Source organism: Moschus berezovskii, chromosome 1 (genome assembly GCF_049115385.1).
Source record: "Moschus berezovskii isolate FMDL1 chromosome 1, NW_MosBer_1.0, whole genome shotgun sequence".
NCBI classification, from domain to species: domain Eukaryota; kingdom Metazoa; phylum Chordata; class Mammalia; order Artiodactyla; family Moschidae; genus Moschus; species Moschus berezovskii.
In genome coordinates this window covers 93,757,133-93,773,678 of record NC_142460.1, presented here as the reverse complement: position 1 = coordinate 93,773,678, position 16,546 = coordinate 93,757,133, and the positions used below count along the sequence as shown (strand labels likewise).

Here is a 16,546-nt window from a genome sequence, read left to right as displayed (position 1 = left end):
TCCAGTGTTCTTGCCTGGAGAATCCCAGGGATGGGGGAGCCTGGTGGGCTTCCATCTGTGGGGTCACACAGAGTCGGACACGACTGAAGTGACTTAGCAGCAGCAGCAGCAGCAACATATCTTGTACCATAAGGTAAGAGCTAGACAATCAGCTTAACACTCTGGGAAGAACTGCAGAAGACAAGCCAGGCGCCCTTCACTGGGGTGGGCAGTGACATAAGGCACAGGAAGCAGCAGAAGGCTGAGATGTAGGAAGAGGCTCTTCTTTAATACCTACAGCTTCCTTCCCACCTCTTTGTCTAGTGAGTTTCAGCCTTTAGGAATTTTGAATTGCAAGCTACATTTTGAGGTCATATTTATTTAGTAAAATGAAATGATACATATTATGTTTCTTGGAATTTTTATAACCTTTAATATAAAGCAGTGAAGAGTCTCAAATGCTCTAGGAAATAAATATTTTATATTTGTGCTGAAAACGCAAAAATCTAATCAAATGGCTTCATTTTCTATTCATTTCCCAAACATTAATGGATTTTGTGTGAGATAAGAGTAATCGCAGGGTGATCATTTTGAGGCTGTTCTGATTTTAAGAGTTAAAATGTAAAAAAAAAAAAAAAAAAATCAGAGGCAAACTCCAGGTGCTTCCTAACTCCTTGAAGCTGGAATGCCCCAATGTGTGACTGTACCACCTCGTAAGTGCCTGTGTCTGGCAGGGGTTGAGATCTTCTCGGAGCTTCCTCGGCTCCCTCCACACGCTTCTGCCTTTGTACCCCTCAGCTTGGATTAAAATCCACATCTCTACTTGACAGTCTCCCTCGCTAGTCTGTGAGCTTCTGTGGGAGGAAATGGATTTTATTTCTCAATGCCTGGAATGCTCTTGAGTCCCAGTAAATATCAGCTGAATAAAATACAAAAAATTTATTTTCTTAAAAAATTCCTATAGCTTCTCCCTCACAGATTCTCTTCATTGCACAGACTCAAGACGGTCCCATTCTTCATCTGGTTCTGAAGACCTCCTGAGAGCAAATGTTTCCAGGACACTGTCTGTCAGAGACTCAAAAATTCCATAGGATTCCCCCCACTAAGGACTGCCTATTGCAGGATGGAGGCACCTGGATTTGGGTCTCTTGGAATGTGTCTTTGCCATTAGCTTTCTCTTTCTAGAAACAGGATTGTTACCTTTAAACTGTTCAGGGATTCATTTTTTTTTTTTTCAACATCACTGCTTAAGGATTTCCAAACATAATTTCTAATTAAAACCTCACAATAATTAGTCCAGTTTAGAATCTACTGTGAGCACAGCAGGTCAGCAGCAAGTTTATTATCAGACTCGCAAGGTAACAGAATGGTGCATGGCTAAATGTTTGGGCCGGCTTGCCTTGGATTCCTCTCCATTAGCTTCTGCTGCCACGTTTCCCTTCTGGTAGGTGTAATAGTTTGCTCTGGTGGTTTGGTTTGTCTTTGCGAGGGTTGGTATAGGGGAAAAGCAAAGCAAGAGAAGGAACATGGAGTGAATGCAGCTCCCTTTAGAGCCTGGTTACATGGACTCGGGACAGTTCACCTGATCTGTGATCGTCATTTTCTCAACTTCAATGTTATTAGAAGTCAGGATATCTTTGAGATAGGTCACTGTTTCTGGAGGGAGATAAGGGTTTCTTCCCAAGATCCAAACATGATCCATGTGAAAAAGCCAGATGATTGTGGTACAGGAGTACACGAGGGCGTAGTTCTCATAGTCGGTGGCCAGGACCCAGTACGGAGCTGATGGCATGACTGAGAACCAGAGGAAGGCAGTATTAGGAGGGACCAGGGCAGGAGAAACCTTCATCTCCAGGGTCCTGGAAGCCAGGCTCTGGGATTCAAGTTCTTCTACATCAGTGGGCCTTAATTCTGGCTTCATGTAGGAATCATATGGGACCTCTGAAAAACACCAGGCCCATCTCTCCCCACCCCAACTCCCAAAGGCTGAACTGGAGCTTGTTGGTACTTTTGAAAGCTTCCCAGTAATTCCAATGTGCAGCCAGAGTTCAGAGCCATCATTCTGGATCCCCATTCCCTGACTGCAGGTTGGTACCTGGAAGCCCGTAATATCTGGAGGTTTGGCTGGATCCCCAGGACTGACAGGTGCACTGAGCACAAGTGCCTATGGAGCCATTACTTAGTAAGTGGAGTTAAGAACGTAAGGTCGGGGGCCCCAGGCTTTCCAGGTTTGTACCATCCAGCTTCCTCTATAATCCACCTACAGGCGGAGGTAGGGGCTAATGTTGGTTTGCTTGTTTTTCTTCTTATGTGAACTTTGAAAATCCCACTATTCTTAAGAATATGGTAAATCAGGTGATGGCTGTTGTTTAGTCACTCGGTCATGTCTGACTCTTTGTGACGTCATAGACTGTAGCCCACCAGGCCCCTCTGCCCATGTGATTTCCCAGGCAAGAATACTGGCGTGAGTTGCCATTTCCTGCTCCAGAGGATCTTCCAAAGCCAAGGGTCGAACCCACATCTCCTTCATCTCCTGCCTTAGCAGGTGAGTTTTTCACCACTGAGCCACTGGGGAAGCCCAAATAAAGTGGAAACAGGTTACAACTTCTTCCTCACAAAGGGCCTATAGAGATTCACTGATTGACATCTGAGTAGTGTTGAAAGTTCGGTATTAAAAGGGTCTTTAAGAAGAGAGATGGAGGGTTTACATTCTCCATTTGAATACAGAAATTTCCTTTGTGAACTTGACCTCCACAGCCAAGCCAAGTGTGTGGCTTAATGGCACTGGCTCCATTTTGTCAGCTCCATCTTAGGCCTGCAGTCCTAGCCCTCCCCTTTTTTGCGCTACTGAGCTTTAGCTTACTCACAAGGAAAGCACCCAAGCCAAATAAGTTCCCTACAGTCTTTATCTGATATGAAAACTGAACGAATGTCTTTTGCTGACACAGGGGGCTAATGGTCATGAGACCCCTGGGGTGAGGGTGGGGGGAGGCAAATCCCTCAGTTTCTGTCAGAGTGGACATGCTTCCTTTAGTAGTCAGATTCTATTTTTAGCTGTGGCCCCATTAAGCGTCCCTGTCCCCCTTTTGGCAGAACTCAGTGCAGCTGGGAATGCCTCTGATGGTCGTCTACATGATTCTGCCTGGATGTAAGTTACCCATAAAAAACATAATCGTTCTTTATGGAGTTGCCTGCTTTCTTTTCCAGTCTCAAAGTTCCTTTTAAGTTCAGAGGATATTATTCAATAACTCCACATCCCAACACCAAGGAAAACCCATTGTCCAGCTGGAAGAGGAACCAAATGAAACCCAAAAAATTTGGCTAGAAAGTGGCAAACAGAGCCAGAACTCCAACTTACCTTCACTCTTACCAGCTCTTGCTTTTAAACTTTCTCACATGTTAGTCGTTTTTCTAATAACTACTAATTTTTCAGTTATTAGTTTCCTCTGGGAAAGAAGACTGGCTTGAGTCTCCTACTGCTCATGCCCAATGGGCTTCAATCTGTGCTTCCTCCATTGACATACTTCCTGTAGTTTTATAATAAATCACCTGGGTGCTTGTCAGTATCCACACTGACATGTAAGCTTCACAGGGACATTGGCCAGCTCTGTCTTGCTCATCTTTGCATCTCCAGGGCCTAGCCCAGCATACGGCAGGTAGGAGGTGGTCCACAGGTAATTATGCATTGAATCAGTATAGGTGACACTCAGATGTGACAGGACTGCTCCAACCCAGGGCTCTAGCCTTCAGTTTGTCGAGCTCTTGTCCCTGACGCCTCCTGAGAGAAGTGTATACTTACACCAGAAAAACTTAACTCCCAGCTTGGCAGGCTCTGTGATGTTCTCCTGGGTGGCTTCACCTTCAATTTGATTCACAGTTCCATCAGCTCTGCAATGAGTGAAAAACAGAAACAAAAAAACCCGAACTAGTTAAAAGTCAAAAATCAATGAAAGGTAAGATTCGTGACACCAACAATCATGGTGGCCAACAGTGCAATTTCTGGGTGGGAGATTCTTGAAGGTAGGCTGAGTCCTGGTTCCATTCCCTCCCCTTCACTTTATTACTGTCTCTGGACTGAGCAGAGGAAGACAGTTTTGGGGTGATAAGGATCAACAATTGCAATGGCCAAGGACTGGATGATATGTGAGACCCTGGCACTTCAACCCTGTTTATCAGAGTATATGTAGTGGCCTGCAAGGCTGTTTCTTGATCCTGGACTCCAAAGTGTGATGGAGGAAAAAGGTAAAATTTATAAGCAAATAAATCAACCTGACACAAAAAGAATATTCACTTCTTTAAAAATGACAAGGCTCCAAAGGAAAACGTAAAGACTGACTAGATTGCTAAAAATCATGCAAAACATGAAGTCTGGAGATCTGCAAAGTTTTCCCCCTCTTTGGGCCTCAGTGATATCAGGAGCTCTGAATGAGTCCGATTTTTCTTTATTCAAGACTCTTCCAGTATTGTTTTGGTTTATGGAAGGTCAGAGAATCAGCCACCGTGCTGTGGCTCACAGAAAGCTTAGTGGGTAATAGGATGGCCACGGGAAGCCTTTCTGACCTTCTGTGACTTCCAGTCTGGTGGTACTTGTTTTCTTGGAGTTGAACACAGTTCTTAGACAACTTAGGAAACAGGAATGGCAACCCTTCATGTCCAGCTTCTTTCATTTGTCTTCTGGTTTCTTCTCCATTTCACTTCTCTCTGGTTTTACTTTACTTTAAAACTTCTTAATTTATTTTTTAATTCTTATTTTTTGGCCACTTCATGTGGCATCTTAGTTCCCCGACCAGGGATCAGACCCTCACCCCCTGCATTGGAAGTGTGGAGTCTTAACCACTGGGCCACCAGGGTAGTCCTTTCTCCTGGGTTTTGAATCTCTTGAATCTAAACTTTGTCACTTACAAGCTGTGTGACTCTTGGGAAAATTACTTTACCTCTCTGTATCTCGGTTTCCTCATCCATAAGAATGGATTTAATAATAGTATCTACCTCAGGTTGCTGTGGGGATTAAATGAATAGCTATGCTCATTTATATATACATAAATACATGCACTTGTACACACACATATATATGCAAACAGAACAGTGCCTTGCACATAGGAAATGCTTAATTAATATTAGTTACCATTGTTTATTGTTACTATCATGTTTGTTGATGGTGGGTGGATAGCAGTTCTTACTGGGTTTCTTTTTAAGCTTATATTTGCTTTTAAAATATGAATTTTGCGATCAGTGAAGAAGCCCTCAGTGATAGAAAAGCATATCTCTGTAGGCTCTCCTGTTCACAAAACCTAGAATGTGACTAAGTATGCATTTCATTCTTGCTTAATAAGAAAAGGAGTTTTCTAACAGTTAAAACTGTCTGAAGATGGAATAAACTGTCATGAACATTGATGAGCTCCCAGTTCCTGGAAGGATTCAAGCTAAGCTCAGTTCAGTTCAGTTGCTCAGTCATGTCCGACTCTTTGCGACCCCGTGAATCACAGCACGCCAGGCCTCCCTGTCCATCACCAACTCCCGGAGTTCACTCAAACTCATGTCCACAGAGTTGGTGATGCTATCCAGCCATCTCATTCTCTGTCGTCTCCTTCTCCTCCTGCCCCCAATCCCTCCCAGCATCAGAGTTAAGCTAGATGCCCTCAATCAGCAGGTGATATAGAAAGGGCTTCTCTTTTGGTACTGGAGATCAGACAAGAGAGTCCCTGCTGTCTTTTGCTTCCAGAAGGTCTATTTTGGAGTGAGAGCAATAAATCTTGTAGTTTGTGTTACCATTAAGTCCCTAGGGTCTCTCATAGGGTCTGGGACACAATAAGATGCTCAGCAAGTGGCCATGGAAACGAATGAGTAACTTGTAGTCCCTACCATCCTGCCTGCCAAAAGCTGTCCTTTCAGGACCTGTTGTGAGCAGGCAAGCAATACCCAGCGATGTCCCCATCCTCTCACACTAGAAGGCAAGGGCACCAGTCATCCCAGGACAAGTCTGCAGGGCTGCCTCCAGGACGTACAATGCTTTTGAAACCACAACCACTCACCTCAGCTCCTTGTTTATCACTTTGACGTTTCCATTTTCCTTTAGTGAGTAGTTGGCTTGGATGCAACTTCCTTTCTCAAAGCTCACTGGGATCTTCTCAATTTCATACCATCGTCCAAGATACTGCAGAGACAACAACAGGCAGAGCAAACCCTGTGACTCTGGGGACCTGAAAACTCTTCCCCATTGTCGTCTTTCAGAGCAGAGCCCTTTCTTGGGGAAGCCAGGCAAAATGGGCTGCATTGTTCCCAGAAGCCACTGAGCAAGATATTGAGTCCAATGGGAATAAGTGAATCGGATGTGTGGGCATTGGTTGAATGCCACCGTCCATTCCTAAAGTGCTCTTATTTAGCTATGCTCTTGGTGTCCCCGTCAGTCAAAATCTATGTGAAATTCTAAACTCTGTAAAAGGAAGGGATCGGTTTAGATGATGTAAGATGTCATCTCAAATATTTTATGATTTTACAAGGCATCTTTGAATTGTGTGCAAAGTCAGATATGTTTACTGTGGGGAGCTGGGACTCCAGAATCGATTGAATTCTCCTCATAAGATTCCACACGAGGATCACAGAGGCTTTGGCATGAGATTAGGATTTAGAAGACCTGTATCATTCTTCCCCTGGGGGCTTGCTCTCAGACCCTAACTTCAGAGGAGAATCAGCTTTAAAGGAACTGAGCAACCATGTGGATGAGGGTGAAGGGAGACAGTCACACCCTGCTTCCACACGTTCCCCCCATAGAGACTGCTTCAGTCTACAACCTTCGTGAGGGCAACTTGGTAACATCAAGCAAAACCAAAACTGCATTTACTCTGGCCCAGCAATTTCACTTCTGGAAAGGTATGCTCCGGAAAATAAGAAATGATGTATGTCTAAGGTCATTCACTGCAGTTCTCTTTGTAATATTAAAAGACAGGAAGTGGCTTAAGTGAGCATTAGTAGGGTTAACTAAATGATGACAAATCCATACAATGGAATGTTATACACCTTCTTTGAAAACAACAACAGGCAATTATCTCCAAGATACACTTAATAGAAAAAGAGCCAGGTGCAAAATAGTGTATATATATTAAGCTACCTTTTATGTAAAACTGGGAGAAAAGGTTATATCGATTTTCTATTGCTAATGTAACAAGTTACCACAAACTTCAAACATCACAAATTTATGGTCTCATAGTTTTGTACATCTGAAGTCTGACAAGGATCTCACTGGGTTAAAATCAAAGTGCCGGCAGGGCTACATTCCTTTCCAGAGGCTCTAGAGGAGAATCTGTCTTCTTACCCTTTCCAAGTCCTAGATGCCGTTTGCATTTCTTGATTTGTGAATCCCTTCCTCCATCTTCCCTTCCGTTCGGTCGCTCAGTCGTGTCCGACTCTTTGCGACCCCGTGGACTGTAGCCTACCAGGCTTTTCCGTCCATGGGATTCTCCAGGCAAGAATACTGGAGTGGGTTACCATTTCCTTCTCCAGGGGATCTTCCCTACCCAGGGATCGAACCCCGGTCTCCCGCATTGGAGGCAGACGCTTTAACCTCTGAGCCACCAGGGAAGCCCTTCCTCCATCTTCAGAGCCAGCAAAAACAGGTCAACTCCTTCTCACACTGCATCTCTCTGAGTCTTCTTCCATCATCACACCTCCCTGACCATGGCTGGGAAATGTTCTCTGCTTGTAATGATTAGATTAGACCCACCTGATAATCTAGGATACCCTTGCCATCTCAAGCTCCATAACTTTAATCATAATTTCAAAATCCCTTTTTCTATATAGAGAAACATTATTTGCAGATTCTGTGGATTAGGACACGGACAGCATTCTTCCTACTGCAATTATATATGTGCTTTTTAATATATGTATGCATCATCTCTCAAAAGATACACCATAAGCTCTTTTTACTGGTTGTCACTGAGGGGAACTGAGGCTGGGTTACAGGCGTGGAAGCGAAAGTTTTCATTGTATCTTCTTTTGCGCCTTTAGAATTTTGAACTCGGTGAATATATTTACCTAGTAAAAATATTAATTGAAATTATTTTGGAAATTTAAAATTGTATTACTCAGCAAAACAAAGCAAAATTAAGGTGATGCAATCAGAATTTGAAATGAGAGCATACTGCAAATAGGTGGCAGTATTGCTTCCGTCACATGGCTCTTTGTTAAAATATATGTCCACAAATAAATTTTCCTCTCATTTGTTAAAGGACATCTTTCAATTAAAATCACTGAACTTAACATGCATTTAAAGCATCAAAGAATAAGCTAAAGGTCAACTGGTTTCATAGGCATCCTCCAAAAAAAATCTCCATTCTATAGAGTGCATTTAAAATAGTTCCATTACTGTTAAGGTGACTTTAACGGTCCACAATTTAAAACAAGCTCAATTTTCCAGAAAGGAAGAAACTCAGAGGTGGAAGATGGCTCTTCATGTCATGTTCCCTCATGATCTCATATTACTTTTGTGAAGGATCTTCATTTCTCTATCTATATAAGGAGAATGCAATGTTTAGAAATAAATATGAAAAGGAAGAAGTAAAACTATCTCCATTTTCAGATGACAGGGTTTTGTATATAGAAGATTCTAAGGAATACACACACACTCACACAATTATTAGAACTAACAAATGGACTCAGCAAGGTTAAAGGATAAAATAATTAATATCTAGAAATAAAAAAGTATTTCTATACTTACTATGACAAATCTGCAAATTAATTTAGAAATTTTTCACTTATAATAGCATCAAAAAAATAAAATTCTTATGAAAAAAATTTAACCAAAGTAGCATAAAACACACTCTGAAAACTACAAAAGACTGCGGAAATAAAGAAGACCTAAATAAATGGAAAGACATCCTATGTTCATGGATAGGAAGACTTAAACTTGTTAAGATGGCAATACTATTCAAATTGATTTAATAATAGACTCTATCAAAATTCCAACTAGCTTCTTTGCAGAAATTGACAAACTGATCCTATCATTTATGTTGAAATACAAAGGACTCAGAATAGCCATAAGAACAAAGTTGAGGGACTTGGATGTTCTGACTTCAAAACTTACTACTTATTACAAAGCTACAGTAATAAAGACTATATAGTGCTGGAATAAGGACAGACATATAAATCAATAGAATAGAATTGTGAGTCCAAAAATAAATTCTTACACATATGGCCAATTGATTTTCAACAATTGTATGAGGACTATTCAGTGGGGAAAGAGTAGTCTTCTCAAAGACTACTCAAAGATTACATGTACAAAATGTAACTTAAAATGAATCAAAGACTTATATGTAAGAACTACAGCTATAAATCCCTTAGAAGAAAATATAGGAGTAAATCTTTATAAACATAGACTAGGCAACGTATTTTTTTTAATAAGATATGCCACCAGAAGCACAAGCAAAAAATGAAAAGATAATTTGGGCTTCATTAATATTGAAAAAGTTTTGTGTTCAAAAGACACATGAATAAGATGATGAGACAATCCTTACCATATATGGGGGTGGTGATTTTATTGATATCTTTTTAGGGCAGGTGACAAGAAGGCCCCTGGGGGAAGTGCTATCCTATCCTGGGCCCTATTTGAGTCACCCATGGGATCCTGCACTCCTGGGAAGCCTAGTTTTGAATCCTACTCTGCATTTACTGGCTATGTGACCTGAGTGGGTGGCAAGCTCCCTGACGTTAAGCTTCTTCATCTGTAGAATGAGGATAACAGCTCTGCAACATCTGCTGATGCCCTGTGTCCCATTGTCCTCTCAGCCCACCTCTGGGCTCACCTCCATCATGGCAAGCAGTTCCCACATACACTGCCAGCTTCCACCTCAAGCCCCTGGGTCTCCTTCTCTGCAAGAGGCTTGTCCAGTGTCATGGGAGCTCCCACTGCCTGCTTGCATCTATCCATGGGACAATCTGAGGCACATTCTGTGCATTCCCTCAGAGGATCCCCAGCAGAAGTGAACCCTGTTGTTCAGAGTAACCTGCTCGTGAGCTCACCCTTTACTGCTTGCCTGCCTTCTCTGTTTCCACACAAGCCCACTCAGGCTTCTTGGGATCATCTCCCAAAACCTCTCTGATCCCCAGTTTTTGTCTCAAAGTCTGCTTTTGGGAACTCTGGTGGATAAGTAGCTATGCCAAGGCTTGCTGTGGCCATTACAGCAGGAAATTAAAACCAAACCTGGTAGGATGCTTATTCAAACAGGAGACAGCAAAACAAGCAGGAATTTATTCTTTTACTGCACCTTATTCACGTCAAAATTCTCCTGCACCGGAGGATTGGGGCATTTCCCGAGATGGAAAGCTTGTCCCTCAGCTGCTCCGAAGAGGCCAACCAGGGCAGGGAGCAGCAGCAGCGCAGGCACCATCTTTGGGCTGGGCGTCTGGAGACGGACCTGGAGTGAGGACAACAAAGCAGCTGGAGGTGTTCAGAGCCTCTGAGGGCACAGAGTCCTTGGAGGAACATGTCTGGGCTGGTCGGTCTCTGTGTGGGCAGCTCCTACTCAGTCCATCTGAGCCCCTCACCCTCCGGGGCCACCTCAGTCATCGGTGTGGCTGTGAGGTCTTCCTCCTCTGTGAGCCTCACTAGAACCTTCTGGCCTCCATTAGAACACAATCTGCCTGGCATTAGTTTGTTGGGCTTATTCAGCCAGCTCCCCCGCTGACCCCACACAGCTAATAACATATTTTTCAAGGATGGGCATCATGTTTAATTCTCCCTGGACTCTCCCACAGAACCTCCCAGTGCCAGGCACAGTAGATGCTTGTTGAATGAACAGAAGCAATGTGTGTGTGTGCGTGTGTGTGTGTGTGTGCACTTGTTGAATGAACAGAAACAATGTGTGTTGGGGGGGGCCGGGGGGGGGGAATTTGGAGAGAGTGAAGCCCTCAAGTGAACCATGAGAGAAAAAACTAATCGAAAACAAAACCTGCATTTAGTGCCCTATGAGGTTCATCAAAGAAATGCCTCCCCTGACTCCACCTCCCCACCCTACCCTCCACTTGCTGGCTGTTTACCAGTCCAGGAGTAGGCCTGGGAACCTTGTGGATGCCAGGATCACCTTGACTGGGTTTGAATTCTGGCTCTTCACACACTAAGTGTAACTGTGTCCAATGGATGCTTTAATTTCCTTGGCTACTAAGTGGGAATAATAATCATACTAACTTTGTGAACTTCCAAGGGAATCAAGTGAGAAAATATAGACAGCATTTAGAGCAGTATCTGACACAAATGCTCAATAAATGCTATTATGAAATGCAGGAGCAAATTATTGTATTTCCTGAATTTCTCTTCCTTTCTTCTTTCCTTCCTCCTTCCCTTCCTTTCTTCCTTAATATTCTGCTGAGGCTACTTTTCGTACATGCTGTACATTTAAGCAGAGAAGGACCAGTAGGTGACGTGAGCCCAGAGCCCTTGGGTGCGTAAGCTGCTTTGGGGGGGTGCACAGTGGGCAGGGGCGGGGGCTGCAGCGCCGCTGGCAGGGTCGAAGCCTGGGTTGCTCCCAGCTTCTTCCACTGACTTGCTCTCAGTCTGTTCCCTTCCTTGTGACTCCTCGCCTGTCGCTGCACGAGAGCTATTTCCAGCTCTTTGCCTTTCTCCCTGTGATGAAAAGGCCTGAATTGAGGCAAGCAAGATGTTCTCAGATTTGAGTTTTTAAAAGAATGTGTCATAACTGGGATAATTATAACCACTTTCTTAAGAATCTCTAAATTTCCAAATAACCTTTAATAATCAATAGCTCTTCTTCTGGAGGTTTTGTTGCGTGTTTTTCAAAAGAACAGTTACATAACGAGTAAAAGTTAATATGAGGTTGAGGGGAGGAGGGACGGACCTGGTACCCGCCTTGAGCACATCTGCTGGGGGGGCTACTTTCCTTAGTCTCTGAGACTCCGTTTCCCATCAGCCCCTGCTAACAGGTAAACAACATCTGTCTTTTAGCATTTTGGGGGGTGATGGGTTTGCCAAAATCCAGCCTAAACCCACAAAAATTTGCATTCCTTTCCAAGCCATTCTTGGAACCACTGAAGTTCTACTCTTGGCCCTTAGTCGGCTCCAGGCTCAGTGCCCTGCCCAGGAGTTCTAAGCTCAAGGACAGCCACACATAATGCACACTCTCCACGGGCCCCAAACTGGGCAGAAACTTAGAGGTCATTTATCCAACCCCTCCCCTCAGGTGTACCGATGGGGAAGCTAAGGCCCAGAGGGGCAGAAGGCCGGGGCTCAGGCCCCATCTCCAGCTCTCCATTCTGCCACAGCCCTGAACTTTGCTGCCTTCTGTGACCACCTTCAGTGGCTTCAGTAAACACCTACCTCTAATACCTGATGAATCTCATTTCACCACATGACAGTTCGACCAAAAGTCAGCTCCTGACAAATATCTTGTTACAAAATGTTCTGTAGTGAGCTGAAATGTGTTCTTTAGCTCTGCAGGATTTCAGAGCATAACTGCCTGCATCTCTTCCAAAGATGCCTCTTTATTGCAGTAGTTTTAGTCCTATGATTAAACTTCTTGTGAGAGAAAGAGTTGATAATATCCATCATTTTTTTCCAGTGCCCCTTGCATTCTAATTCATGCAATGCTTATTGAGCAACTTCTGAGGGTAAATCACATTATTAACCTGTATCTATGAACTCGGATATGTATGACTGACTTTTGCATCTTCTTCTAACACTAATGGGAAGATTGTCCTAATGAAGAGAGTTCAAATACTTTTTAAAATAGATATAATTTAAATATTATCTTAACTGAATATTAAATAATTAGAAAAGAATTCTACTAAGGTTACGGTGCATCCATCCTGGGCCAGAATTGACTCTGTGTATTACTACTTACACTCCTTGAGCTTCTCCAGGGAGAAGCCCTGGTTTCAGTATTTTACATGGACCCGAATCTCTCCAACACCCAGCCCGGAAGAGTCCTGCACTAACATTCTCTGTGTGCTCAGTGAGGTTGCTTCCTGATAAGCTGTGAACCGGAACTTAGACCAGGTTTCCTAAGCATCTACACACCTGTGCGTTAGTGTGGGCCTGGTATCTGGCCTCAAGGAGCTTCAGAATATTAGGGATGAGACTTTTAGATTTCACATGACAAAATAAAATACATTTCCACAAATATATGGGTCTTAAAAACCATTTTGCTGTTGAATCTAATAAGAAAACATATCACCTGAAGAAAATTTTTCAGGAGATAAAAAACTTTGCATTTTCTATTAATATTAATACTATTTAATTTAATTATTTAATAATTAATTCTGTTAATACTAAATGAATTTTCAATTTACACAGCACATTCCAACTCACTTTTTGGTCAATTTTACTGAAATGCACACAGGATAATCCCCTGAGAATTCATCTAGTACAGTATTGGTGTAGGAATAATTCCTCATTGTCTATCAAGGGGGTTGCCTGATGCAAGCAGAAGACTTTGAGGTGAGTCTTCTCAGGTTGACACCCCGGCTCTGGCATTTGTTGGTGGTCTTACTTTAGGCCTGTTGCTTAGGATATATGAACTTCAGTTTCCTCATTTGAAAAATGGCACTAAAAATATCCCCCTTGTAAGGTCGTTTATGGAAAAATGAAACCAAGTCTGCAAAGCACCTGGCCAAAGGCCCTCAATCATGTTAGTTGTTATTTTTAGCTGAAATGAGAATTAAAACCACAGTACATACCTTTTTTGTCGGGAGGAAAGCTGTTTCCACACGCAAAATCATCCACTCTGAGATGCCCTGTCTTGGTGACTGACTTCTCCCAAGCTATTTTATAAGCTTCCTCAGGTCACTGATGTTTAATTTTAAGGCATGCCCCGCCCCCTACAGTCCAGGAAGGCCGGTCTAAAAGCTTTGCTCTGTATGAAACACAAAGATAGGATGTTATGTTCATCTCCCTCCCCTAATTTCCTTCACAGCTGCTCTCTGAAGAAGAAACAAGGAGATATTGTTCGTGTGTGTGTGTGTGTGTGAGAGAGAGAGTGAGGGAAAGACAAAGTGTGTATTTCATTCAAAACATCTTTTTTTTGCTGTGTGGATTTTCTAATTTAATTTTCTCAGTCAGAATGCACTTTTAAGTTCCAGTAAGAAGAGTTGCAACATGTGTTCAAACATCTGTTATTTATTTTTCATTTTTTGTGTAAATGAAAAAGCAATAAACCCCGTTTCCCGAAAATGGAGCCTGAATTCCACCCATGTGGTCCCTGGCCTGGAATGTGACACCAGCCACAGAGTGAAGGCTGGGAATGAGAGTTGGCGTTCTGTGTGATCCTGGGCAAGCCACCCACTTCTCAGAGCTTCGGCCTCCCCACTGTGAAGGACAGACTGTCATTTCTATCTCCGCTAGAGCTAGGTGTGTAGGAATAAAAGCTGAGAACGCCAAAGAAGTCTTCTGCAGCTCCTCTCTCTGTGCCTTGGATGACCCTCCCGGCTACAAATTCTAGGCAGTCTGTTCTGCTTGGGGTGAGAGAGGGAATGGGGGTGGGGGAGGGGGAAAGTGAACTTTTAAGCCCAGGGGCACTCTTGGTTGGGCTTCTTCTCTCTCTGTGGAATGACCAGCCTTGGAATGATTCTTTCTTAGGAATTGGATTCTGTGCCTTTGTGAATATGCAGAGGGTTTTCTTTTATTATTTAACTGAAGTTTAGTTGATTCACAATGTTGTATTAACTTCTGCAGTACAGCAAGGTTACACATATATGTTCTTTTTCATATTCTTTTCCATTATTGCTTATTACAGGATGTTGAATATAGCTTCCCACGCTATACAGTAGGACCTTGTTTATTCATCCTATATACAATAGTTTGCATCTGCTAATCCCAAACCCCCAATCCTTCTCTCCTTCCACCTCTCCTCCTCCTTGACAACCACAAGTCTGTTCTCCTGTCTGTGAATCCATTTCTGTTTCATAGATAAGTTCACTGGTGTTGTACTTTAGACTCCACCTGTAAGTGATATCATTTGATATTTGTTTCTCTTTCTAACTCTCTTACTTACTATGATGATCTCTAGGTCCATCCATGTTGCTACAAACGGCATTATTTCATCCTTTTTTATGGCTGAGTAGTATTCCATCACGTCTATCTATATATCACATTTGGCAGAAGGTGGAGTTTAGATAAGACAGTACTTTTATAACAGACTTACATTCCTAAACAAAATTTATTCTCAAATTTGTAAGCAATAGAGAGAAATTTACAGCCCTAGGCCTTATAAACATTATCACCATATCACAAGAGTGAAACCATAACATACCAAACTTTAAGAGCCCTTTCTTTAAGATATTTACTTTTTAAGGAAAAGAAGAAATTCTTTCTGTTCAGGGCAGTGACTCTGACTGTACTCCTTAATGCTTTCCACTCAGAACTCTGAGTGGCCACCTCCCTCCCTTCAGGTCTCTGATCTAATGTCACTTCCTTTAAAGGACTTTCTGACCTTTCAAAAATAGCACTCTTGTCACTATCATTTTACTTGGTTCATCACATCCTTACTATATCTTTGCCTGAAATTATATCCTTTATTTTTGTTTTCTTCTGCTTATTGTGTTTTTCCCAGTGGGATCTAAGCTCCACGAGTGCAGAGAATTTGTCTCATTGCTAGAGGCTAGATATCTTAAGGGCTTCCTGGTAGCTCAGCTGGTAAAGAATCTGCCTGCAATACAGGAGACCCCAGTTCGATTCCTGGTTTGGGAAAATCTCTTGGAGAAGGGATAGACTACTCACTCCAGTATTCTTGGGCTTCCCTGATAACTCATATGGTGAAGAATCTGCCTGCAATACGGGAGACCTGGGTTCGATTCCTGGGTTGGGAAGATCCCCTAGAGGAGGGCATGGCAACCCACTTTAGTATTCTTGCCAGGGAAACCCATGGACAGAGGAGCCAGACAGGCTATAGTCCAGGGAATCATGAAAAACTGGGCAACTAAGCACAGCACAGCACAGCTATCTTAAGTGCTCAGTAACTACTTAAGAACTGAATGGAAGCGGCCTATCCAAAAAACTTACTGAGTATTCTAAGATATGCAGAAGAAACTAAAAGTAATATTCAAGAGACTTCTAGTTGAATTGTTTTCTGGGAAAAGTACTACTGGTCTGTAACTATTACACTAAATAATTGCACAGTTTTCACAAAGCAATATTGCTAAAGTTCCAAATACATAAGTTAAGATTGATATATTTGAATGCTCAGCACGAAATCAAGAATTGTGGAGCTGAAGGTACTAGCTAGTCTAGGAGTCACAGTATGAGAAAAATCACATTCTCTTTCTGGGTCTCAGTTTATTTTCTTCTGTAAATGTTGGCAAGTGTTACAATTTAGGGAAATCCTCTTTTTATATGTTTCTGGAACATAGAGCCAAGCACAAGTTTTTAAGCATAATAAAACCAATCAGACTGGTGTTCTAAAATATCTTTACTTTTTCCAAAATAGCACACATTGTTGTAAACAATTAAAATAGTACCAAAATGTAGGCCTCAGAAAGTGTAAGTGTCCCATAATCCCACACCTCAGAGAGTGTTACATTTGCATTTATTCTTCTAGGTAGTCATAGACAGATCCTAACATAATAA

General features: G+C 42.5%; 1 protein-coding gene across 1 annotated transcript; it reads right to left on the bottom strand.

Moving 5' to 3' along the window:
- Positions 1 to 1,279: 1,279 nt before the first annotated feature.
- Positions 1,280 to 13,867, bottom strand: APOD (apolipoprotein D). The gene is made up of 5 exons (XM_055407398.2): positions 13,663 to 13,867; positions 10,239 to 10,388; positions 6,012 to 6,133; positions 3,779 to 3,867; positions 1,280 to 1,773 (listed from the first exon to the last, which is right to left on the bottom strand). Exons 1-5 carry the CDS (start codon positions 13,702 to 13,704, stop codon positions 1,538 to 1,540), a joined length of 639 nt encoding a protein of 212 aa, XP_055263373.2. The 5' UTR covers positions 13,705 to 13,867; the 3' UTR covers positions 1,280 to 1,537.
- Positions 13,868 to 16,546: the final 2,679 nt, after the last annotated feature.

Excerpts from the sequence above, each read along its gene's own strand:
- APOD (XM_055407398.2), bottom strand. The coding sequence starts at position 13,704 with ATGATTTTGCGTGTGGAAACAGCTTTCCTCCCGACAAAAAAG. Across the intron at positions 10,389-13,662 it reads CTTTCCTCCCGACAAAAAAG|GTCCGTCTCCAGACGCCCAG; the intron begins GTATGTACTGTG and ends TCCTCACTCCAG. Across the intron at positions 1,774-3,778 it reads GGGAGTTAAGTTTTTCTGGT|TCATGCCATCAGCTCCGTAC; the intron begins GTAAGTATACAC and ends TCTGGTTCTCAG.